This window comes from Ascidiella aspersa, chromosome 4 (assembly GCF_963924565.1).
Source record: "Ascidiella aspersa chromosome 4, kaAscAspe10.2, whole genome shotgun sequence".
NCBI classification, from domain to species: domain Eukaryota; kingdom Metazoa; phylum Chordata; class Ascidiacea; order Phlebobranchia; family Ascidiidae; genus Ascidiella; species Ascidiella aspersa.
Genome location: NC_139450.1, coordinates 8,557,514 through 8,583,914, shown reverse-complemented (window position 1 = coordinate 8,583,914; position 26,401 = coordinate 8,557,514). Strand labels below are relative to the sequence as shown.

At 37.1% G+C, this 26,401-nt stretch overlaps 2 protein-coding genes across 2 annotated transcripts; one reads left to right on the top strand and one right to left on the bottom strand.

Moving 5' to 3' along the window:
* The first annotated feature begins 3,537 nt into the window (after nucleotides 1-3,537).
* Nucleotides 3,538-11,475, top strand: LOC146146994 (45 kDa calcium-binding protein-like). The gene is made up of 8 exons (XM_083387896.1): nucleotides 3,538-3,555; nucleotides 5,487-5,662; nucleotides 6,191-6,385; nucleotides 7,006-7,102; nucleotides 7,523-7,640; nucleotides 8,873-9,036; nucleotides 9,421-9,467; nucleotides 9,688-11,475. Exons 1-8 carry the CDS (start codon nucleotides 3,538-3,540, stop codon nucleotides 9,815-9,817), a joined length of 945 nt encoding a protein of 314 aa, XP_083244022.1. The 3' UTR covers nucleotides 9,818-11,475.
* A 2,381-nt stretch (nucleotides 11,476-13,856) lies between these two features.
* Nucleotides 13,857-17,223, bottom strand: LOC146146993 (lactadherin-like). The gene is made up of 6 exons (XM_083388438.1): nucleotides 17,099-17,223; nucleotides 16,758-16,874; nucleotides 16,303-16,359; nucleotides 15,322-15,480; nucleotides 14,361-14,530; nucleotides 13,857-14,019 (listed from the first exon to the last, which is right to left on the bottom strand). The coding sequence occupies exons 2-6, from the start codon at nucleotides 16,867-16,869 to the stop codon at nucleotides 13,882-13,884; spliced, it is 636 nt and encodes a 211-aa protein (XP_083244564.1). The 5' UTR covers nucleotides 16,870-16,874; nucleotides 17,099-17,223; the 3' UTR covers nucleotides 13,857-13,881.
* Between the last annotated feature and the right edge of the window lie 9,178 nt (nucleotides 17,224-26,401).

The window sequence follows — 26,401 nt, the reverse complement described above, 5'->3', positions numbered from 1 at the left end:
ACAACAGCCAGTAGAGTTCAGTAGCGACGGAAACTTCTTTCTGTTTCGCGCAGCGCCAGACCAATTTCCGCGTTTTATCGCAAGTTGGGTGGTAGCCTACTGCAGTTTCATATCCTGAATCGCAATCGCTGTAAGTACGCAAACACACAACGGCGGATGTTAGACAGCTTGTCGCAATTTAACAAACAAGCCTTGACTGTTTCCAAAGTTTTACAAATTCTTATAAGGTTTATCGCATAAGTTGTTTTAACCTTACTGGGGCGACAGCTGTTTGAAGACTGTTGACCGTAGTACGACTGTTCGCGCAAGCCAAAAATACTATCCAGGTCGATCGTCATTTCCGTGACGTTAGATTGCTTTATCATTTCGTTTCGGCTATAATCACCTGCACAGTAGTGATTCAAGCCCTTTGCTTTGCAAATTTCGATTGTGAAATCCCTTTTAGGGCACGGCGATTGTCCCTCCCGAGTCAGACAGGGCGCTTTGCCTGCTGCTGTGACATCACTGTAAACACGCGCTTTAATATTTTATAACGTTTGCCGGCAATACGCCATTGTACAGCCCTCCCGTCGTTGTTCTTAAAGTCGCGGGCGATGTTTACGCTTTGTCTAAATAGACGGGAGAAGGTTGGACCGGAACGGGTTAGGTCCGGACAATATTTGGCCAAGCAGTGGCCAGCAACAAGCAAATGATGATGACGATGACGTTTGAGGCAGGCAATCACCGCCCGGCGCCGCTTGTGACCAAATAAGGCAAACGCGGCGGCCGTATTTGGCTCAGCCAGTCTCTCTCTCTCTCTCTGACTAGCGCGAGCGCGGGCCTTGCCCCGCGTAAACGAGCGTGACTCATCGAAGCAGAGTCAGTGCAGCATCTACACTCAGCAGCCTTGTGTTATCAGCACGCGGCTACAGCGGCACGGCGTTAAAACGATACGTTCCCCTCTGTGTTTTGGTCGATTTTTGCGTGCCGCTGGTTGCAGCTACATAAGAATTCATCACCGATAGACCTCAGGAGATTACCCAAAAACTTTCAGAGGCACAGCGTTGAAATTAGCGGTCGTGAAATTTCGCGGTGTCTTGCCTTGCGTCGTAAAGCGTCTTAAGTCGGACGAGAGCCAAAGCAAAACGAAACGTTCGCCTCTGCGCTTTGGTAGATTTTTGCGCACCGCTGGTGGCGGCTACGTGGAATACATCACCGCAAAACCTTAAGAGATTGCCCCAAAAAGTTTCTTCCAGTTAAATTATAAAATGAGGTTTTTTAATAATCATTAAAATCATGGTAACTTTACACCGTATAACTATAAATGGCTTCAGTTTGTGGATCCCAGGTGGCCAAAAGTCTACCAAACTTTGTCCACCAATCATCAAAGCTATAGGTTGCTGGTTTACTCTTAAAATACCAACCATCGTTGCTACATAAAGGTTGGTTCACGAAACTTTAAAATAAGGATATACTTTTTTCGCTATTTTCTTTCACATTTAAGGTACAACATGTACAATAGTTTTTCGGATTTCCACGTAAGATTTACGTAGGCATTTTTAAGAGATAACAATATTTTGGTCATTTTTACAATTCTTTTATCTGATACCGATATTTTAGACGAAAACTATCGCGATCCAATTAGACACCAAGAACTGACGTCTATACCGTAACCAAAAAAGAATATATGAAAGAGAACTTCCTGATATCCTATTTCTTGTTATTAGGCCAAAAATTACTCTAGGTTGCAACTTTTCGCTGGTTGCAACGTTTGGTTGAAATTTCAATATTCATTGGCATCGGATCGATACCGATATAGCCCAGTATTGGACGAGTATTGATAAAACTACTCGGAGTCTGGTATCGGTCCCGATCCGATATTATCGAACATCACTAGCAGCGTCATCAACATTTTTAAACCAGAAGGCTACTTCATGACTACCGAGTCACACAGAGTTACCAGTTTGACACACTTCAACTTTCATTTAATATGTACACATATAGTTTTAATTTTTCGATTAGATTTTGCCATTTTTATTTACATTTCTATTCAAGGGTAATCGAAAAACAATTCATTTTTATACAAACTACTAACACGCAGCTTACTGGTGCTGAGTTAATTGCTATTTTTTGGGAACTTGCTTAGAAGATGTCTGCGCCATAGGGTCGTTGTTGACAATCTTGTTGGTTGGTTACTCTTACTCTAAAATGTCTTATTTCTGTTGGAAGTAATCTAATCCGGTGCATTGTTTTTTCTTCTTTGTGAGTCGTTTTTAGAGACTTTTGAGACTGCTCTTGGTCACCTCTAGCGACAAATTTAAAGCGTCCTCAAAAGTAATAACAACGAAGGTCGTTCCAAAATCCGATTGGCAAAAATGTTGTACACTGTAATCGACGATGTGAACGTGGCCACCAGGCTAAGGTCTCCTATACACATTAATATTTTTCACGATTTACCATATTATTGCAAAAAAACTTATTTCAGTTTTCATTGTGTTTTTATTCGTTTTAACCTTTTAAACTGTAAGTTTTACCGATTTAAACCATATAAACGTATTTTCACTCTTCACGGGATTGGACTGAATTCAGCTGCAATTAGAGCAAGTATTTGTTCTAGAGCAGGGGTTCTTAAACTGGTGTCCATGGATCCCTGAGGGTCCGTGAACAAATTAACTTTAGGGGGTCCACAAAGGCCTAATTGAAATGTTAGTGTAGCCTACATTTAAGAGGTAATCAATTTATCAAACAAAACAGTTTAATTAAAAATAACGGTTTTGCACTCCATTTCTTTTTTTTGGACTGCAGTCAGCAAATTTATGAAGACTATTTGATTGTGACGTCAATTTATGACATCATTTGTGAATTTGTCTACCGTGGCCCAAAAGGTGTTACAAAAAAGTTTAAGAACCACTGAATTATTTGATGCACCGTAAATACCATTGTTGTAAACAAGTGATTTTGAAATGACTCAAGTCCTAGTCAGTTCATTTGAATAATACTTCAAGTCCAAGTCAGGTCTTTGCAAAAATAACAAGTCAAGTCAATGGCCAAGTCATCGGTTGCCCAAGTCAAGTCCCAGTCAAGTCATTATGAGAGCAAGTCAATTTCAGGTCATGTCATTGACATAAAAGCAAACTGTTATAGGCCAACTATTAAAATTGGAAAACTCGCTAAAAATAACACAAACGCAATATATAGCACTAAAAGTGTTTAATGTGCAAAACTTGAATTACGTTTTAATAAAACAAACTTAATCTAATCTCAAGTTAAGTGCACCTAAGTCAAGGCAATGACTTAAGTCATCACAACCTTGGTAAATATTTTACCTAAAAAGAACACTGACTACCACACTATCTGACTCGAATACATTAAATTTTAACAAACTGTCTCGATAAATCGAGGAGATTTAGTTATTGCAGAGTGCCAGAAACTCTACCACTGTTTGTTGCAGTTAGCCATAGAATGTAACGATAGTGTTTATAAGTAAGGAAATTTTAATATGGAACCAGAGCCTATTCGGAATACCAGATATTACTCGTTCGATGCTTGTTGGTAACTATGCCGATCCAGGTTCCGGTAATATCGTTTTTAGTCCATGTTTAGCGATCCCAGACGTTATTCATCTGGGGAGACATTTTTAATTTTTGTAAAAAATAGGGTTAAACCCGAAGTAAATTAGGCTATACAGCACCAAATATAAATTCAATTTTGTTAATTTCGCCTAGCAATTTAATAATTTTTACGAATTAGGCGATGGTTTTTCCAAATATTGGATGGCAGTATCGGAACAAAATTCGAAAAGCTGTACAAAGTGTGTATCCCTATTATACCTATCTTCCACTAGCTTTAAAATCACGGTTTGTTCTTAATGACGTTTTCTTTTTAATTCGTTCCCCATTGTATATTTTCGAAATTGTATAAACGGAAGCTGTTACGAGTAATGGCTTAGGAATAAAAGTAGTGACAGAGCTCTGTAACCTTAAGTTGCAAATAAAAAACATTTTTCTGCTTAACAAGTGAACCGAAACAAAGTCAACGTTGCACGACAAACCTGCTAAACTTTGTGTGTTAAAGTTTAAAAATTGAGTCGACGTGTTTTTGTTGTTGTTGTTGTTTTGGGGGATTTTCAGTATAAAAATTTTGAGTTAGCGTAGTGTACTAAAAAACACTCATGATGTTTTGTGGCAATTTTTTGCTGATTTTCTGCGTCCTTTATACTGCCACAAGATGCGAGGCAAAATCTATAATGACGATGATGAAAAATCCGAAATTGCAACTAAACAATAGTACGGTAGCAGTTTTTTTGGCGCTGGTCTAGAATCCTACCACAACGTTGAAATGATTATTAAGCAATGCATAATATGTGGGTTAGGGTGTCGGTTAGTGTTTGGGTGTGGGTAGGTCAAGTAATATTGTTTAACACTATTACTGGACTCACCCAAACCCAAACGCTAACCGGCACCCTAACCAAAATAATGTTCGTTGTGGTAGGATTCTAGACGAGCGCCGTTTTTTTGGCTGATCTAGAATCCTACCACGGCGTTTGAACAATTATTAAATCAATGCACAATATTTGGGTAGGGGTGCGGATTAGCATTTGGGTGCGGGTGGGTCTGGTATTATTAATAAAAAAAACGGCGCTCTTTCACTATTGTACGTGAAAAGTTATGCAAAAAAAATAAATAATAATACCGCATACCACAACGCATATTGTTTGGGTTAGGGTTAGCGTTTGGGTGAGGGTGGGTCAAGTAATATTATGTTTATTATTAATAATAACTTGACCCACCCTCAACCAAACGCTAACCCGCACCCTAACCCAAACAATATGCGTTGTGATAAGCGGCATTTGAAGAAAAAAAAAATTTTATTCATTTTTACGTACAATAGTGAAAGAGCGCCAAAAAAACTTGTCTTTTTAAAAGGCATTTAGTAACTTTGTGTTGGTCGTTTGGATATAGGCCAAGTATTTATTAAATTTAATCTCCCAGTTTGCATTACAATTTTAAAGACTGGTTTCGTTACTGTACCTAAGAAAAAAAGTGGTAGGATTCTACACCAGTGCCCTTTGCTTGATTACAACAAAATACTCCAGAATACTGAGAAATGTCAAAGCCTTTGTAAAGACATTCATTGAATTATCAAATATATATATATATACATAGATTTTTTAGTATTTTTTCATCCCTTAAGTGACACTGTTTTATTAACTGCCTCAAATGTCATAAATACCAGTGTATAATTGTCATCATAAAGTATTACTTAAAAGTCAATAATAACTGTAAATGTGCCATTAACACACAATGTTGTAACTCTAGTTTCAGAAGAGGTGGATAAAGACCCGGCTGCCAAAGCGAAAGAGGTATGTTTGATAATATCAGACTGTTTTGTTGGACCTACAATTTTTATCTATTCATCTTTAAACATGTGTTTATGGCATAAACAAACCTAAAGGGAATAAAATTTGATCTCAAAAGGTTTCTGAATTTTTAACCCCCACTTTTTAGATAGAAGATGATCTTGCCCCACCCAAACATCTTGATGCCGTCAAGATTGGAAGGGACGGAAATATTAACTCAAACTTTCACAAGGAAGTCTTTCTAGGGGAAGACGTCGAAAACTTTGAAAATGGAAATTACGAACTGAAAGATCAAAAGGATCAACTGGTGAAAATATTTAAAACGTAAGTGATTTTGATACATCTGTGTCAGCCATGTAGCAAAACAGTTGAAATATTTATGTCATTATAGTAGCAATATTACTAATATATTGGTTACTGGTTAAGTTAGTCCGTATTTTACTGATACATCTGTAAGTTTGTAAATTGTGGACATATTTTTCCTGATGTTTTGCTCTTGGAGTATTTTCTGGCGTTTTTTTTTTAAATCAGATTGTTTTCATTTTTTCAATTTCCGAATTTGTGATTTTATTTTCATGGCATACTTGTTTAATATAATGTGTCATGTGGTTGACAGCCTTTGGCATCATGCAAAGTTGAAATGCAAAATAAGGCTTGTCTAACTAAATTGGTAGATAGACTAAATGTAATTTACTTTATGTATGTTTGAATAACTGAAGTTATCACAGTCTCTCAGTTATGTTAAAAAAGTTGTTCATTGCTGTCGGGTAGTGGTTGCCAAAAACATAATAAAAAATGTCATAGCGCTTAATCCACAGCTATTGAGTATTCAAATGCAAATTATTATTTCAGAATCGACACAAATCATGACAAATTTTTAACTGAGAGTGAACTATCTAACTGGGTTCTCTCGAAAACGAGGGAACATTTTGAAGAAGCAAAGCAAGACAATAACGAAAAGTTCAGCAAAATTGACCAGGACCATGACGGTCGTATCACTTGGAACGAATACTTGGTGGAATTCTTAGGCCAAAGAAATTTTGACAAGTAAAAAAAAAAAAAAAAAAAATTTTCATATGTTTTCTAAAAAAACGGTTGTTGTCAAGTAGAATTTTACCATTCATTATATTTGCATCTTGCACATTGTTGCTCAGCATTTGTAGATTTTTAAGGTAGAAATTAATAAGAACCCCATTTCTTCTATAAACCAATGTTTTCACAAGAGGTACAGCTGGTTGAGTTATGAAGTGAAATATGTTACTCGTTAGTTTGCCTGTAAGGTTAGCTTTTTAAACTGTTGGTGTAATGCATTAGATTGTAATTTTCCAATAAACCTTTTTACATTTTTATACAACATCATTCCAATAAAGAAAGCAACGGCGTATGCATGTTGTTGCTCTGATAATATAATAAATATAGCTTGCCTATCTTTCTTTAAAAGAACTTTTTTTTTAAAACCAGTCCTGTCTTGATATATTTTACACCTATTTTTGCTTGTTGGGCAGCCCTTAGAAAATTTTGTTTCAATAGAACTCCAAATTACATTTTTAAACAAGCTGAATATTTATATTTGTAACTTGACTCAGCTCTTTAACAGTCACACTGGCTAATTTTTTGTATTTTGAATTAGTCCTAATATGTTAGTATGTTTTGTTTACTTTTGACAGAAAAGAGGTGGCTGACAAACTTGCAGCCAACATCAAGATTGAGATCAATCCTGATATCGAATCGCAAGTTGAAGATGCAAGAGACAAGTGGATTCAGGTTTTTATTATTTTCCAGTCCTAAGATGAAAAACAAAACCTAAAACAAATTTGCTTCTCATTTACATGTTTTTGAAAATGCAGTGCAGGATGTTACATAGTGTTGAAACTTTAATGCTGTGATACTTAAATTCATTTTAATATTAATAAGATGTTGAACTTAATTTGAAATACATTTGACTGATTTCGAATATTTGCAATTAAGTAAAAATTTATCTTAAATACATATATAAATATTTTTAAACCTCCAATGGCAAAAATTTGCTACACAGAAATTATTAGGCCTTTAACTCAGATATCATTTTGTGTAACTCAAAGTTGCAGGAAAATTACAATATGTTAGTCAAGTCAGACTATTATTGATATTTAAACTCCTAGATATGTAGTTGATTTAGAAATATTCATTATGGTTTTGTTGTAGTCTGCTTCACAAGATGATCAAAACTCGCTGACGGCCGAACAATTTCTTGACTTCTTGCATCCAGAAACAAGCAAAGGAATGCTCCAGTATCTTGTCGAAGATTACATGCACGACATTGGTACACTGAAATTTGTTTTTATAAAATGTTATTGATCAGGAAAAGTGTAAGATGTAGAATGAATATACTGTCTTTTATGGAAGATAAGATACGAACGAGCAATGGCATAACATATAGCTTAAAGACTGAACTTTGAAATCTAGGTGGTTAAATAATGGCCTGGGTAATTAGTGATTAAACACTATGTTTTTAAATTGCTGTACAAAGGTCAATTGCACCACTGACAGACATCTCATTGAACAATATTTCTCCTATATGATTTATTGAAGTGGCCCTGCAGAAGTCAACAGAATTCTACTTACTTCTAATTGATTTAGATTGTTGCTTGCCCTATACTTGCGTTTTACTCAACATACTTAGATTTGCTATTATCATTATACAACAATATTATGTCATGACAAATTAAATAGTTCATCGTAGGTGTTTTACTTGTTTAATGTCGCGTTTCTTCAGAAAGGTAAAAGTTGTACACGCATTTGTATGTATGTTTTACTACCTAGCTGCGTTATTCTAGAATCTAGATCCCTTTAAAAAGGAAGTTCTAAGTACAAACAGGATGCAGCAACGCTATCTTTGCTGGCTGTGAACTTGCTTTACCATAGATCCATCTTTCAGGTTTTAAATTTTGAACATTTCGCCTTATGAATAGGCACCATCAGTTTTTTATTCAAATAGATTCTAATAAGGCGAAAATATATTTCTAAGAAAATATTTTATGTTTTATACCTTTTTTTATAAACGGCCTTAACATCATCCTGTTTGTACTTAGAAACTTCCTTTTTAAAGGGATCTAGATTCTGTTTTTTACCACAAATGTTTATCCAACACCGTTGTACAGTTACAACATTTAAGCTTTTCAAGATTTCTGATTCGCTTAGATGCAATTTTATAAACCTGTGCACAACATTGTTTTAGATCTACAATTAATGATAGCAAAAACGTAAACAAAAATAAGAAAAACACGTATTTGGCTTTCTCTTAAATCAGATTGTTTTGAACATCGTCGATTAAGCAAAGCCTTTGCAATAAAGGTCACGTATGAATAACCGTGCTTTTTATTGACGTTATTGCTGTTTGCACTTTCGATCGTATAGTCACTCAAAGACCAAAGTTAAACGATAGATGTCGCACGGACTGGAGATGACCACATATAAGCGATATGACAACGCTTTTTTTAATGTACATTTTCTCAACGAAAGTAAATCTTTTAATGAAAGGTTTAATTGTTGCAGACGTAAACGGTGACGAGAAGTTATCGCTCGCGGAGTACATGTCGATCCCGTCAGACGCCGACGCCGACACACAGACTGATGAGTGGGCCATCGCGCGCAGGGAAGAGTTTAGAACAGTGATGGACAAGAATGACGATGGTTACGTCACAAAAGATGAACTCGAGGTGTGTGTTGATGACGAAAGATGCAAGTCAGTGCCAATAGCATATTCCGTGCTAATTGTTGATGTTAATACTAGAAGTTTTATTACCGGAAGTGTGTTAGAAAAAACTCTTAAAGTTTTATACTAAACGATATTTTTATAAATCCGTCGTGTTTAGTAGCACATTGTCTTACAAAAGCTAAAGTCAGGTTAACACTAGTTTTTTACCACAAATGTTTCAGCAAAAAAATCTAAATTCTGCCCAGGTCAAAGTCATTTAACACAAAATCAAGTAATTTATTTTATAAAATTGTGCGACAACCCTGTGAAAGTTATATAGGTTTACAACTTTGGCTGATTTATAAACAACAGGTTCCGGTTTAATTTTCGCAAACTTGATTTTTAGAAATATTTGGATCCGCTTAGTCCAACCATGGCCGAACAGGAAGCTAGGTAAGAAAACCACATTCAGATTGTTTTGCTTATGCTTGAAACAACCACTGTGATGTAACAATGAACCGAGACAATCGCTAAAATTTAAAAGAAAATAACTTGAAATTAAGCACGCGCTTAACTATCAACTCCTAATGGTGCTTTGACCAAATTTGCGTCGGGCCTATCTCGATCGTCTCGTCGTATTGTTGCGTTACAAATGCCTTGTATGACGTCACAGGCAACTGATCGCCTTCGGGGACGAGAATCTCGATGAGAAACTTTCGCTGGACGAGCTGCTGGAAAACAGCGAGTTCTACACCGGGAGCAAATTGTACAACTACGCGCGAAGCGTTCACGACGACCTTTAAACCTGTGTGCAGCCATGCGCGACCGGTAAGGGGAAGTACCGAAGTCAATACGCCGGTTTGCCGAGTTTTGGTGCTTTGTAGACTTTTTTGCTGTTTAGCTGCGTATAATACCTTCGCCAAATTGTCACCTCTCGCCAAAGTTGTTATGTTATATGATGTGTAAAAAGTGAAACCTCTGGCTGCAAACAAGTGCAAATTAAAAAGTTCATGTAAGCAGTCATTATGGCACCGACAACTTTTAGACTGTTTTAATAAATCAGTTAATTTGAATTAAATCACTAAGTTTTGTATACTATTAACCTAATAAAATCACTTAATTTTTATAATATTTAAGGCTAGAAATATTGAGAAAATCACTGCTTTTATTTGAATTATTGCCGTTTTTTTTAAAACCAAGATAATTCGTTTTGATAATACTTCAGTTTGTTTTTAAAGTGGAATTTTCGAAAATTTTCGCGCTGCCAAATTGCTTAACCGTCCCCAATATGAAGAACGTACAACACTCGTTACGCAAGTTCATACTTGTAATGGCTAGGTGTTTCCCTTCAAGGATAAGTGAATTTTTTTCTTTTTTTTGATATTTAGGTTTAAATCTAACCCCGACTTTAGTAATAATGGCTGTAAAGACTAAAATATTTCCTCCGCCCCAGGTTGCATTTAAGAACTCCTACATACAATAATTTAATACCGCATTGTTTTGCACCGATCAATTATTATTACAAAGTATTGAGTAACATCCACTAATTTAAAAACAGTAATAAGTTTTTAATGGAAAATAGTTTTTAACAGCTCCCGTCTGACGTACAAACCACTCCTAGAGGTGCGCCAAACTTCCAGCAAATTTTTATAATAACAGAGCAATATTGTGTATAATTGTATTTATGCAGTAGCTTTGGATAACCAAAATGTGCGACTAATGCAAAATATTTTTTGTTTATTTAAGTTTCTCCATATTTTAATACCACTGTATAAAGATATGCAGAACCGTGTTAAGAGTTTCTAATAACGTGTATATTCCGTGATCCCTTTTTATTGTGATTATCCAACAGCGTTGTACAGTTACAACATTTAAGCTTTTCAAGATTTCTGATTCGCTTAGATGCAATTTTATAAACCTGTGTACAACATTGTTTTAGATCTACAATTAATGATAGCAAAAACGTAAACAAAAATAAGAAAAACACGTATTTGGCTTTCTCTTAAATCAGATTGTTTTGAACATCGTCGATTAAGCAAAGCCTTTGCAATGAAGGCCACGTATGCATAACCGTGCTTTTTATTGACGTTATTGCTGTTTGCACTTTTAATCGTATAGTCACTCAAAGACCAAAGTTAAACGATAGATGTCGCAAGGACGGGAGATGACCACATATAAGCGATATGACAACGCTTTTTTTAATGTACATTTCTCAACGAAAGTAAATTTTCAGGACCTAAACCCAAGGTTTTTCCAAAATCTGAAGGGTTTCATTAGCTGTCGTTTAGTTTATAGTAGGGCTGCGGATTTGATTTAAAATATCCCGAGTCTCGACTCAGGCCGAAAAAAAATCCAACTCCAGCCAAATTAGGCAACCACATCGAGTTTCAAATCCGGCTCCGACTCAGCAGTCCAATTCAACCTATCCAGGTTACTAAAATATTACATAAAGCTTTCCGTCCCTTACTGCCCATACTTCCCATACTTCACACTCTGCGACTCTTTTTAATTGATTTTGGTAGCAATAAAAAGGAAATTTCTCGTTGTTATATTGTTGAATAATGTGCAACACAACGGTGTGCGTTTTGCATTAGTATTTATATTCGGATATCGAAAATCAGAAAATGCAGTTTAGGTAGATACATGGATTATGTAAAAAGCTTTGGTTTCATGACTTTGTTAACGCGGTTGATTCGTTATGTTGCAACTTTTAAGAAATCATTACTATCGTGTGTTTTGTCATTTTGTTAAGTTTGCCAGCTGTAAGGCATTTTCGTTTGCCGTTACATAACGCAGTTGTACATACATGAATAATGTTACAGTTGCCTTCATAAAATCATCTTCTTTTTTTCTTGTGTTTTTTTATTCTGTTTTACCAGTGATTCTCAACCCATAGGTCGCGACCCAAAGTTGTGCAGCAGTTTAATTTGGTTAGGTCGCCGATTGCGGCAGTTTGCATGGTTGGATTTCTTATGAGTGGTTTTGGGTTTGTTTAGATTTCTTTGAAATTTAAAAAAAATGTGCAAGCGCTACAAAGAAATATTAATTAAGTTTGAACATATTATGCTTATATTTTATGTTTTGTTCGCTTACAAGAAAATTAGCGAAGAGATGGTTCGCCAAAGCTATACGCTGTTATACTTACACTTAATATTATGATCCCCACCCAAAAAACCTAAGAAACACTATGTTACGTGAATTGGCTAGATTTGAAATGTTTAAAGCTGTTTTATTTTTATTTTATCACTTTACTGAAAATATTTACTTGTTCACGTGAAGCAATTTGTATAAATGAGCAGTATTGTATACCTGTTTTTTGAATTTACGAAAAAATAATTGAGGTTTTAAGTCTACTATTCTAGTTAACGTAATCGTTTTTGTTATGTTTAATTTTTTCCCTGGAATGTATTATTTTTGCTATATTGGAATCAATTTTTTTATGTAGTTAATATAATAGAAATGTTATTTTTAACCTGTTTTTGTTCTTTACTTTTGTAAATCGTCGCATTTCGCGGTGAATTTGTAACTTTACTATTAAAAGCACTGTCTTTATAACCTGTTTGTTTTACATAAAAGTTCTTTTTAGGGGCTAGAATAAAAAAGCCAGTCACCGATTTTCACAATTCTTTGCGACGGTAAGAGTATTTCGCAGAATTACATGTATCTTTTGGGTTATACAGAATCAAAATTTTCAGAAGGCCTGTGAAAACCTAATAGTTGCCTTTTAAGAAGTGGATAATTTTATTATATGTAATTTAATATGCTAACCATTTGTCTGTTTCATCCTACCATCATTTCTATGTTCATTTGATAGGCGTTTTCCAAATGTCATATCCGACCCTACTCTTTTTAGTTTAAACGGGAACACACAATAAAAACTAAACAGCAAGATTTAAAGCAGAAAAGTCTATAGTACCATAGTATGAAGACCAGCGACATCATATAGTCAAATACGCAGTAATATCCATGCCAGAATTAAAAAGTTTATCGTCTGAGAAGACATAAAACTAGTGGGAACAAGTCCTAAATTAGCTGGAATATGGCCAAAATAACGTCTGAAATTGTAGGTAGAGGGTATGGGACGATCGGGGCCATGGGTCTGGTATCGGCCGTTTTGTTGTCGACGTTTGAGGCCACGAGGAGTTTTTGGTGGGTAATGGGTGTGGTTAGATAATGGGTTAGGGTTTACATATAACTATGGGGAGTTAGTGATGAACTTATAGGGTTGTTTTGGGGTTAGGTAAAATGTTGTATATGCCTGATTCTGGTCATTTTGGTTTTATTCCATTGGGTTTAGGACTTATTCCGATTTAGACTGTATTGCAAATATTCGATATTAGTCTTATTTTCGTCTTCTTCCGAACGGTGCTTTATTGTGACGTTGTTGTTGTTCTTTTTATAATCTTGCGGCTGGAGTCGGCTTATACATATAATTTCTCATAGTAACCTCTTTTTCTCTACATTTTAAAGTTTTGGTTCGGTGTCCTTTTAATTTGTCGTACGCTTCTGCTAGCCTTTTTTAAATTTCTCGTCTAGTTAATGGTGCTGAAATAGGTAATTTAACGAATGGTTCTGTCAAAAGTTTTTATTCCAAGAACTTTGTATGCTTTTAATACGATAATAGCATTCTTGAACGGATTGCCTCCTTTATTTATTGTTCGTCACCACTTTACGTATTGATGAGTTAAATTGTGATTAATTGATAATAGTCCAAACCCATTTTTTTGTACAGTTTTTGCGTACAAACCTCATAATTATGCACAACATATATACATGATTAACGAATTATACAAATGCGAAGCAGTTGCAATGAATTTCATTTTGTTCACAAATAATGGATCTTATATGGATTACTCTACAGCTTTCCTTAGCAATCCAAGAATTCCATCCTCAGACTGGCGTAGCCGCGGTAGGTTACAACGTGCAAGCGAAAGTATCTTGCCGTTATTTCGGGCACGAATAAGTTGACCTTGTAGCTCACTCGATCTTCGTTACCCTTGAAAATCTAAATTAAATTTTATAATTTATTAGTTGGTGTTGCTGCGTCAGTGCTGTAACCTTTGGTGCATTATCCTAAAGCTACATGTGTTTAGACTTTATTTCAGTTTCACATTTTGTAAAACAGTAGTTTTCTGAGGTCTAGGCCTACTTGTCTTTATTTATTATGAGGCTATTTCTAAAATTGCATGCCAATCCTGGTCAACGCTAACCGAATAATTTGATTTGACGTTCGTGTTTAAAACATTTCAAGAACCTCAGATTTAGATTCAACGGTAAGAGGTAAATGTATTATTTACTTGCTGCAGATATATGTAAAAATTGTCAATTTTTTAAATCTTGGTGTACTTTATCTGTTCCTTGTTCGTTCTGCACAAAGCGTAGACTGTTGATGCTGTCGCCGTACGATATCCTAAACGAAGTTATCCACTGGTCAAAGTTCTTGCGTCCTTGTGTTACTATTGCAGTGATTGTGGTCGGTGTTCCCAAGTCGACCTGAATCCATTCCCCAACTTGGCCTGCGTTTATGCAATTGCAAAACTGGCATTTAAATTAAGGATAGAAAAAGAAACAAAACATCACACTTTTTCGTGATTTTGACTGAGGTGGTTTGAACTTAAATCGGGCGTAACTAGAGTATTGTTGATCAGAAATGGTAGGCCTGTGTATTTTGCATAACCTTTGCCCGCCACCCATGTTACCCATGTTAGACACAATTATATTTGATGTATGGCCAAATTTATGGCTCTAAGAAACCCACAAATTAACTATAAAACATTTTCGATTTAATTGTTGAAATTTATGATAAAGCGTCCATTGTCAGTGTTCCGTATAATAGTCTATCGTTAGCTCAAACGAGCTAGAAATGTCCGATATTATCGGATCGGGTCAGAGGCGCAGCTATAAGGGGGGACGGTGGGGTACATATGTCCCGGGCGCCAAAGTACAGGGGTGCCATAATGAGGTTTTATAAATGCCTGCTTATTCTTTAAATACAAAGATCTATTCACATATGAATTGTTTTTCCATACAAAGTAGGGTAAGGTATATAAGGTTGGCGTAGTGGTACTTGTTAGATCAGGGCTTCTTAACTAGGAGGTCAATATAGCGACCTAAAATCCACAGTATTTGTTTAAAAAATGTAACGTTTGGTGCTGAGCGGCCATAAGGTTCATCAGTTATAGTTAGCAATTAAAATTTTATCTGAAAAAATTAACGTTTTTTGCGTTGGAACACTCCATAGGGGTGTGTTATGTAATCAAAAAAGTTAGTGGTATGAATAAGTCGATACGGTATCTTTCTCTATTACCTTTGCCAGCGACCCATGCGCCTTGGTTAGTCGCGGTAGTGTGTGGGTTGTCGAGCCGAGCAAATTGTGCCCCATGTGAAAGAGTGTTGGCATGCGAAGACGATGATGTGAGAGCAGAATCAGGCACTTGGCCGCTCTTTATCCCAACGTAACAAGTTTCTAGGATGAACAGAATTATTAATGTTACTAGATGTTAAGCCTGTTTTTGTTTGTCTGGACTGCAAAGTGCAGAGCTGACTACAAACATAGCAACTGGACGAACAAAAGTTTAGACCAGGGGTGGTGAACCATATACTAGAATGGATCACAAACCAGACTCCATCTCCAAAAAAGAAATACAAGTGGGTACATTAAATTACATGTAACCTATCACGAACTTGAACAAATTCAATCATGGTGTCAATCGAATTTTCCAGGAAGCTATACGCTATAAGATATATCTTTTGATAATGAAATAAATAATACTTAATGATACTTTTTTAGCAAATATTTGGGAAAATATTGTAGATTTTTTAAAAAGCAATTTTGGCCTCTAAAAATCTGTAATAAGTAAAACAATCGGTTGCTGTTAAAGTTGCCACGCGTCGTTATGGGTTTTGTTTTGGGGTCGCAAATACAACCCACTGACACACAAAAAAAATTTAGAAGAACTCTTTTCTTACATAGAATTATCATATTGAAAACCAAGTAGGCTATATGCCAATATTTAACTAGATTCCAAAGATACACACACAAACAGCGTCCTCTGCTGGTAGCCATTTGAAGCCTACTGCACATGATGCGGTTGTATCATTGCTGCATCACATAAAACTACTTGTCGTTCGCAAATATTTTGTTTATTATGTAGAAATGTTAGGCTATATGTTTCAAAAGATCTTTAAAGAAAAAAAAAATTGGTTGTATTTATATTATTGGTGGTGACTTACCCGGATTTAAAGAAAAAAAAATTTGGTTGTATTTATATTATTGGTGGTGACTTACCCGGTTTTTGATTAAACTTTAAAAGAGTCAGCGACGGTTTTATTTCGTTGTTGAAATCTGAAAACACAAAGAAACACGAGTATTTTAAATTATATATTACCTTTTAAAAAAACACATAATATTGTTTAGGATGGCAGTGTAGTCTTAATGAGGAACGAGTAGAAACAGTGGTACACCACTAAATGTGCTCATATACTTGCTTGCTTGCTTGCTTGCTTGCTTGCTTGCTTGCTTGCTTGCTTGCGTGCGTGCTTGCGTGCGTGCGTGCGTGCGTATATGCGTGCTTGTATGTGACTGTACGTGGTAATGTGTGTGTTGTGTGTATGTGTGCGTGTGTGTGTCTGTGTGCTTGTGCACGAATACTTTTATAACGAGTGCTTTTTTATAATATCGAACACTGCCTTAAATTTAAGATATTATGCGACATAATAAATTTCATAACTAATGCCACCAACTTTTTAATCGATCTATCTCGCTTAGCATTTCATTAAGTCTTTGCTGGTCGCAAACGCATTCTCCTGGAGGTCCAACATCGCCCTTGAAGCCCCTCGGGCCCCTTGGTCCCATTTTTCCTGCAAGAATTTAGTTGTTTATCGCAAAAACCACGACTAGAATAGATATAATGCTTTTAAAGTCCAAATCAAAGATATCAAAAGCCAGTATAGATTTAAACGCACGATAAGACGTTTTTCGAAAGAAATTAAACAGTATTCTGTAGGACAGGTAGTTAATGTATTCGTATTGAATTAATCCTAACATGGCAACGCCCAACAGCGCATGCATATATTTCACTTACCCGGGAGACTTGCTTGCGAAGTAGAATTAATGTTATTTACCCTCGGCGAATCTCGTTGGCGTACTGAAACACAAACATCGTAATCGCCTTGGTCGCCGGCAGAGCAAAGACAGACAGCAGATAAAAGAAAAGCAGTTAAAATTACCGACAAGGTGATCACAGCATTGAACATGATGACCGTTTTTATATGTATAAAAGGGTGTTTTCGACTAGCGCCTAAAACTATAAGTGTATAACAATCTGTAAAATGGGCAGGGTTAGTTAGACCGACAACTAATTGACAAAATAACATATTTCTGAACAAACTAACAACAGCATAGAGTTATAGTGGTTAGAAACACCAGGGCAAGGTTTTTTATTGCATAACTTTATTGACGCTTGGGCAAGCTAATATTTTCAAGTGCACTCACGTCTATGCTTTAAAATTATTTGACTCTATAGCTTTACAAGCAAAATGGCTTGACATGACTTTGATTATTATTTAACCAATGACAAGATCCTATAATTTCATTTATAAGCTGGCTTGCTATAAATTAGGTTTAGACGTTTGTGATTCTACTGTTGCTAGAAATCATATTTACAAATATCAATTACGCAGGATTTAGTGGTTAATAAGGACTTTTCTGTTACGGCTCTCTAAGGTAATTATTAGAAAACAATTGAACCCCTAGCTAAACCGTAAGTGAGTTCTTAAAATACGGGTATTAAAATACCTTGATACTAAGAGTTTATACTACAGACCACACAATTAACCCAAGCAACCAAATGTATTAGAGGAGAAAGTTGTATAACACCACACCAACGCCTATAATACTTGAACAAAAATTACTTACAGACGATAGCATAACACAAACGTTCTGCCCGCTAAACCACAAAGGCCCGCTTCCCAAATCTACTGACTTTTAGACGTCCGAGCGCTGGTTAATATACACATTCTAAAACTAGTCGTTATACGCAACGCCCGAATGTCGTCAAAATGCGTCACTCAAAAAAATTAAAAAAATGGATTAAAATAGAGACATCTCGAGGTAGATCAAAAAAACAGATTAGTTAAGCACCAGTGGACAGATTAAATCAGCAGGAAAGTGATTATCTACGAGGAGCACGAAACGGTGATTATCCACGCACGGAATTGGCAGGATAATAGTCAACGGTCAAATTAAACGTGCAAGGCCGTGCGCAAAAATAATTGCAGCTAAATTAGACGTGCAAGGCCGTGCAAGATTACAGCTAATTTGAAAGCTACCAGCCGAAATGAGAAAATAAAACGTTACGCAATGAAATATTTCGAAATACAAAAGCTTAAAAAGCCCTAAATCCTAATATTAAAGTAAAGGCGCAAATTAATTATTAAGGTTAGAATTCGCAGTTGGCAAAATAGCCAAATGACCAATAGATACGCTACATTTCCTTCCCCCTAAAATAATTCATTTTATACTCGGCATGCCACGTAGATATGCAGTATCATTTCCTACCCCGAGTATTCCGGTGGCGTCATCAATGGTGGATGTAACCACCTGCCGTACATCATCCCATCATCCTCGCCATCGAGATGTTCAGCTGTCGCGACTCGAAAATAGCTAATCTGCGAAGACGAACTTGGCCGCGAGTAATCGCGAGTGAATAAAGCGATGTGTTGTCGGCTTTTAGTTCTTGTAAAGTGTTCAACGATTGAAGACATGCCCGTATGGCATGTGATTGTGCAATGGAGGAACCCAGGGTAGCGCGTGTGCCTTCAAGCGCAGACTTTTGAGTTTGTAATATCATTATTCTATTCTTTTGAATTTCGTGCAAGAGTAAACGATCTATTTAAAGCGTCTGAAATCAAGTGCCAATGCCAACTGCGTATTTTGTAAATCTTCCAGGGACAAATTGCTCTGGGTTAATAGGACCGCAAATTGTTTCATTTGAGCTGCAACTCGGTTAAATTTGTCGTCTATCTCCGACTGCAGCTTCTTTAAACGATTAGCAAATTCATGCTCAAGCTTTCGCATCTCGAAATGAATTACAGCTTCGGAAAACAAACAAGCGAGTAAGGCAACAAAGGAAAAACGTTTTTGTCGAAAATGAGTGGGCAAAAATTATACAGGGGCCAAAGGGATATTGCGTTCATTATTGAAAGGCGCATGGGGAACTCTATGCATCAAAGAAACTTCTAATGAACCTGTTGCAGTGGTGCAGACAGATCTAGATGCCCGAGCTTGGCAGGCGGTGTCAGCTGCATGATTTAATGGATAAGTGTCATAAAAATTATATACTTGAGAAGGGACAGATACATTATGATTACAAGAATTTTTCTTTATTTGGAAATCTAATACTAAATTATCAACAGGAGGACCATTACCATCAGCGAAAATGGTCTCATTAGGAAACCAATTAATTGGATAAGACGCGAACAATATGGAGAATTTATCGCCGAGCATATAATACGGTAATTTTACAATCGCAAAGTAATGGTGTCAACGGAAGTGGTTTGGTTAAAGGGAGCCCAAAATCCGTTAGTACCAAACTTGCTATAAAGCAAACATCCTGGAGTGCGTAAAATATGTTCATTATTATGGCCACGAATGTTCGTATTATTCGGAAGAATAAAATCTGCCGAGGAAGCAAGCGGATCTTTATCATAAGTTCTACGGTTACCTACGGGTATAAAAACGGCCAGTGCCCAAGCAACCCGTTTCCGAACGAAAATGTTACCAATTGTCGCTGTCTTCCGCATGTGCATTCCTCAGCGTATTCATGCGGCGTTGCATAATACTTTCCTGTGGGATAATGATACTCAGTCCAGGTCTTGGCTGCAGACCTTAAATTGCCAAAAATGGGTGAGAAAAATGTCGACCCATTGGAGCTGAAGTTCGCCTGCAGCTGGTGAAGCGGTATAGATGTTTGAGGTGCATCGCACCTTGGATAAACCCTTGCTTTCAATTTAAATGCGTCCAAATTTGACACATCAGTCACCGCCACATCATTCAAATGGATATTTTGAGCGAAAACCACCCCTATTTTTTAAAATAAAAGCAAAATCCAATTCATTGTTAAACCTACACAACAAAACAAAAGTATTAAATCCTAGGCACCTGGAGTCGACGTTTCGGTTATATGCCCTCAAACAAAACAGACAAATTACAACAAACGCTAATATGGTTGATGGCATTATGATAGCAATCACCGCTACAGAATGAAAATGGACTGATATATTAGTGGTGGTATTTACATTTGCTATTTGGCTATAGTAAGTACAATTTCGGATTTGCTGACTTTCACCAGCAATAAGACTTAAAACAGAGCCATGTTTAGCAAAGAAATTGCGAGACCTTAACTGTTTATTTATAGAGTGACACGCAGACCACCCAGTCCATAAGGTCCAGGTAGATAAACACACTGGACATTTTACCGGACGTCCTTGAATCAAACGAAAGTTCTGCTTTTCCAACAAACCTGGAGCAGAAGAGCATTTGGGGCACGAAACAGGACATTCTGCCAGAACACAAGGTAAACGAATCCCGTTTACACAAATCCTGGAACTATTTCCACAGGATGTGATACACGGGGCACAACGCATTACCGAATTTGTCCCGTTTCCCACAAAACGTTTTATCCTCCATGCTCTTATATTGGACATCGAATTACATGTCCAAAACAAACCAGAAACAACATAGGAACATATCCCAACTTCATGATTTGCATCATTTTACAGGTTTTATTATTATTTTTTAGTGCTTAGGTTTATCCTTCCAAAGGACGTTCGCAATCCGATGAACCCTAGATCTAGAAAACGCTGTAACATAAGATGATCAGTCGTAATGCAAATACGTTTAGCTATCCCAAAACCTGTTTAACACTTAATTTTATTTTTAGAAAATAATCAAGTATACAGCTTTCACGTTAGCGAACTCGCCCGGCGAGTGTCGCACATTGAAGTATTAGAAGGACCATAACCCTGTCCTATTGTCGTCAGATGGTATACCTGTCATCATCTTCGACACTAAATTGCTAAGAGGAATATTACATCTCTTATTTTATGACATGTGAGGCTACCTGCCCTACCACATCTTAACTCAAGAACGTGAATTTGCACGCGACACTAGCACCAAAGGGGTCTCTCCTCTCCCCAGATACACATTAGTGAGGCAAACGGCCCTACCACTAGAATATACAAAAAAAAAGCGTGCGACACTGTATTTTAAGAGGAAATTCCACCCCTCCGTCGTTGCCTACTATATTTTTATTGCGGGAAGAATCAGTTCAACCCTATTTTATTGTAGAATCATATATCACCGCGATTAGTTAACACAACTCGCAGTACCGCTCACCAACCAAAAGAAACAAACAAAACAGAATGTCAAAAACACTCTGCATACCATGACAAGCAAACGCAAGATTTCGAACACTCGAACAACCAATAACTGTTCTAATCAACGACTGACACGTTTATCAAAGAAATCTCCACTTGGACAAAATATGGCGATCAATTTAATTACAGAAACATTCGCAAAACAACAACAATATTACTGGATCATTAATTCAAGCATTCCAAACCATATTTTTTCATGACCATTTGCCCAAAACAACATTTTTCGAGCAAAAGATTTACATTTAACGAGTACGGTGATTTAACACACCAGAAACTCAATGGACTTTTCGAACATTATAGGTTAGTAAAGTCGTTCACACAAGCGTTTTTATTGTTAGACAGCCGAACAGCCGAACATCTGAATTTAAATTTTTCCTACTCTTCAACAGATAATGTAACAGAAAACGCCTGATCACAAGGCTGCTTGCGTAACTCCCCTTTAGACAAATCAACAGTCACGTTAGTCCTCGTCAAGCGAACAATTTCAAATGGTCCTTGCCGCAGAGGAGAGATTTTATTTGCCCTAGAGCGCACGGGCAAACAAGCGTGCGTAGCGTCTTCCGATTTTGGCGGAACTGTTCGCACTGTTCTACGAGAGGGCGGTAATCGACTATGTACAATTCCAGGCTCAGAAACAAAACTTTCAGGAGCAAATCCAGACACTAAGGGCGCAGTTACATTTACAGGAGTTCTTGAAGTCATGTCCACTAAAGCTTTGAAAGGTGAAGAATCCATCTGCTCTCGCCACATGGAGTTTAATGCAAACTGTAGCCATGCGAGGTTTCGAAGCCAATCCTCGGGAGCTGGCTGGGTCGAAACTAGATCACGCAAAGACCGATGAAAGCGCTCAATTTTTCCTTGACAACGTGGATTATACGGTGTACTGTATCTATGATCGATATTATGTTCTGTGCAAAAGGTATGAAACGCCACAGACTTGAAATTTGGCCCAATGTCAGTTACAAGGACTTCCGGTGAACCAAAATAAGCGATCCAATATTTTCTAAAGGCATCAATCGTATGCTCAGCGGTTTCATGTAACAAGGGAGCTAACACAACAAAGGTCGATTCGCGATCGATCATAGTTAATAGCTTGTGATAACTCGGTTGTGTATTTGAGGCCTGTAGCGAAAACACAACCATATGGCAAGTGCGAATGCGCCCATTTGGCTACTGAAACGGCTGCAAAGCGACCTGCTCCAAACGCTTAGGGCGATTTTTGATGCAAACTGAACACTCTGCCGACCAACGTAAGATATTTTTGCGTAATTTTGGACCATAATAGATATAACGAAGCGCATTCCAGGTTACACGTGCACTATGGTGAGTGTAGTCATGATAAGATTTGAAAACATACTTTTGCGATTCCACATTTGGCAAGAGAACAAGATCTAATGAACCAGGAACATCGCACATTATTAGTAAACCATTGTGAAATTTAGCTAGTCGGCCTTGTTTTACATGGCGCTTTTCGCAAGTAGTTTCCCACAGTCACAAAAAGATGATTTCTGTAATTCATACAAACGATCTAGGGACAGAGCTGAAGGAAATTGCGTTCTAGCGAAATGCAAAAGTGCTTTTTCATTTTCAGATGAGATTTTACAGCCTTCCGTACTGAAATAATCGGCGATCATATTGTCACAACCTTTTACATGCTGTATGTCAAAATCAAATTCTAAAATGTGGCCTATCCATTCACGTTGCCTAGCTGAAAGACTTTTCGGCGCTCTTTCACTATTGTACGTAAAAAAAACACGAAAAAAAGCATCCAAATTATAGTCACTTTAAGATTGCGATCGCTGTGGGTAGGTCAGCATAATATTTATTACTTTTTCTGAACCAGCTAAGCGCCCCCCCCCACTTATTTCCTGCCCAGAGCATTTTTTCACGGTGCGACACCTTGCGGAAGGTTTAACTACCCCTCTTGTAAAATAAGTTTGCCGCTAGATGGTAACATACACGTGGGGGGTGACTATGGCCAGTCGAGGGTGTGACCCCCCTCTATTAAGTAAAAGCAAAGTTGAGATGCCACTGCAAGAGGCCTTTCCCCCAGTGCGCTCTCTTAAGGTGCAATTTGACTCGTAAATAGCCACATTCTGTATAACGGGATTTGCCTTTGAAAGAGCACAGTTTCAGTATTGTACGTAAAGAAGGGTCTCCTTCAAAAATTAATTGTGCCTTTTTTGTTGCTCGCAGCATGACAATCTTTACTTTGTTGGAAAAACGAATCCTTGTTCTGTGCAACAGTCGTACAGTTAAGTTAATAGCTACAAGGTGAGACACCTGGTGCAAGGTCCAACAAACCCTATTGTAATACATGTTTGCCGCTAGATGGCAGAACAAATTTTTTTTTTAGTCGAGGGTGTGACCCCCCTCTATTAAGTAAAAGCAAAGTTGAGTTGCTACTGCAAGAGGCCTTTCCCCCAGCGCGCTCTCTTAAGGTGCAATTTGACTCGTAAATAGCCACATTCTGTATAACGGGATTTGCCTTTAAAAGAGCACAGTTTCAGTATTGTACGTAAAGAAGGGTCTCCTTCAAAAATTAATTGTGCCTTTTCTGTTGCATGCAGCATGACAATCTTTACTTTGTTGGAAAAAAAAATCCTTGTTCTGCGCAACAGTTGTACAGCCAAGCTGATTTAACGTATCCGAGCAAAACTTTTTTCAAGCGTTATTTCCTGCCTGGAAATTAAAAAATAATACTAAGTATATTTTTCTTAATAAATACAAAATTTAGGCAGAGTTCGCAAAATATCGCGTTTGTCTTCGCAGTTTGAACAGTAAGCAATTTATATTTTCAACGGGTTAAGGCAGTGTTTCTTAACCTTTTTCAGTTGGGGGCGCGAGACATTTGAAAACATGGCGGCGCACTTAGCGAGCGAAACGAGCGCGAAACTTTTGAGGTGTAGCTGCATTTCTCTTAAATTGCTTGCAATTTTTTAATATATAGGTTTAAAGTTGCATATCTTTAAAAGACTCCAGTCCTGAGTGAGACCAAAATAAGAACAACATCAATGACGGAATAATAGACAGTTAGCAATAAGGCGCAAATGGGACTAATACCTAATCCGGAATCAGACCTAATGGCCAAAATACGGCCTATGCAACTCCCAAACACCATCCATAACTATCACGAACTACTCCCCGAATACTTTTGACGCCAAACCAATTGCTAAGCAAAAAAATCCGGGGCCAAAATAGCGTCGCCCAAATGTCGACAAGAAACGGCCAATGCCAAACAGGTTCCCCCCAATCATCCCATACCCTTTCCCTACAATCTTGGGCGCAATTTTGTCCATTTAAGTCTTATTTCGATTAATTTGGGCTTAATTCGACATGTTTACGTCTTATCTAGACTATTTTAGATATTATTCTGTCGTGATTTTTACTGCGAATTTAACGTTATTATGTCGGTGGTCTTAGTACCGGTACTATTGTATTTATAGATCATCTGATTTAGATATTGTAGGTTTAATTGTGTTTTTTACTTAAGAGGACTGTGAAATCAATGAGCTTAGCTTAATAGAAAATCTTTCAACTTTTTTTTCTTTTTGCTCGCGGCGCACATGACAGCCTTCCATGGCGCACCAGTGCGCCGCGGCGCACCGGTTGAGAAGCGCTGGGTTAAGGGTTTGTGTGACGTTGGACGCATTTAGTCATACCATTTCAAAAACATCAAGCAACATTGTACTTTGTTTGCATGTTAACTCCAAAGGACGTGCGTGCGACTTCTCGCAAAACCTCTTGACGTATAAGGGAAAAAAAACGTTTCCAAACATTTATAGGGAAATAACCTACGTGACCGTCAAAATCAAGTCAAGTACATTGCCTTGGTAAAAATTAAATTTTATGTGACAAAATTTCTACTTTATGTTGAATAGCTTTTTGCAGTTTGTTTAACCACGTAAATGGAGTTCGCAAAACATTGCGTTTATTTCAGCGTTTTCCGTAGCATTATTTCATAAGGCATTAGGACACTTCACAGACAACGTACAGCAACACTAACCGAGTATAAACTACACAACATTTGGACTGAGTTTGCAAAATATCGCATTTATTGCAGCGGTTTGAACCCTAAGCAAATTTACTTTTCAAACGGGATTTTTTTTCGCTGGATCTTGAATGCAGTATGCTACCTACCGGGATTACGTATTTGCTTGAATTTCTCGCAATTTGAACAATTGCTGCTACGACTTTTTTACGTTTGTTAGTAATTTTTGATCGACATATGTCACGGGTTTTCGTTACGTAAAATATGCGAGACGTGTTTAGCCAAGGTTGTCTGTTTAGTAGCACCATTTTGAAAAACACACATCGTTGCGATTTGGTTTGAAGTTAAATATAGTTTTTTTAATTATCGGCTATAACATGCGGCTTCAGGACAAAGGTTATACAATGCTGGTAACACGTGATTAGTGATTGATTTGTGAGAGCGCGTTCGCGCCTTTCCTTTAGTTGCCTATTTCAGACACAAAACTGATTTTTAAACGTTAATTTTTCATTTTTACACTGTTTTAACCAAATGCAAAAATAATGGGAGTTGACGGAAACTAAGAATTAAATCTTTAGAGCCACGCAGATAAGTCACACAATTAAACACGCCATTAGATTAATGCCGCTTTCACGCAGGGTGTGGGATGTTACTCTGATTGTGGGGAAGCATTATAGGTTAACCTTTTATTAGACACAAGATATGACATGATTTGAAAGACATTACAATCATCACATGATTGGAAATTTCGATTTAGTGACACGTAGTGCAAATGTTTAGGCATAAGCGAAATTGCTATGACATTTCAAAAATATTTTTGTATTATTTAAGCCTCTTACGAAGTTCGTACGCTATCCGTAACATTACCTTTTGGGTATATACTGATTACCACATTTATCTTCCATAATCATTGGGTATAACATGAGGCCAGCAGAAGCAACGTAATATGCAATAGTGA

Bases quoted from the DNA above. Each gene is read 5' to 3' on its own strand.
- LOC146146994 (XM_083387896.1), top strand. The intron at 6,386-7,005 runs GTAAAAAAAAAA...TACTTTTGACAG, and splicing joins GGCCAAAGAAATTTTGACAA to AAAAGAGGTGGCTGACAAAC. The intron at 9,037-9,420 runs GTGTGTGTTGAT...CTTGATTTTTAG, and splicing joins TCACAAAAGATGAACTCGAG to AAATATTTGGATCCGCTTAG.
- LOC146146993 (XM_083388438.1), bottom strand. From the start codon at position 16,869: ATGGGACCAAGGGGCCCGAGGGGCTTCAAGGGCGATGTTGGACCTCCA. The intron at 16,360-16,757 runs GTTGGTGGCATT...TTGTGTTTTCAG, and splicing joins CGAGATAGATCGATTAAAAA to ATTTCAACAACGAAATAAAA. The intron at 14,020-14,360 runs GTACACCAAGAT...AATTTAATTTAG, and splicing joins ACGAACAAGGAACAGATAAA to ATTTTCAAGGGTAACGAAGA.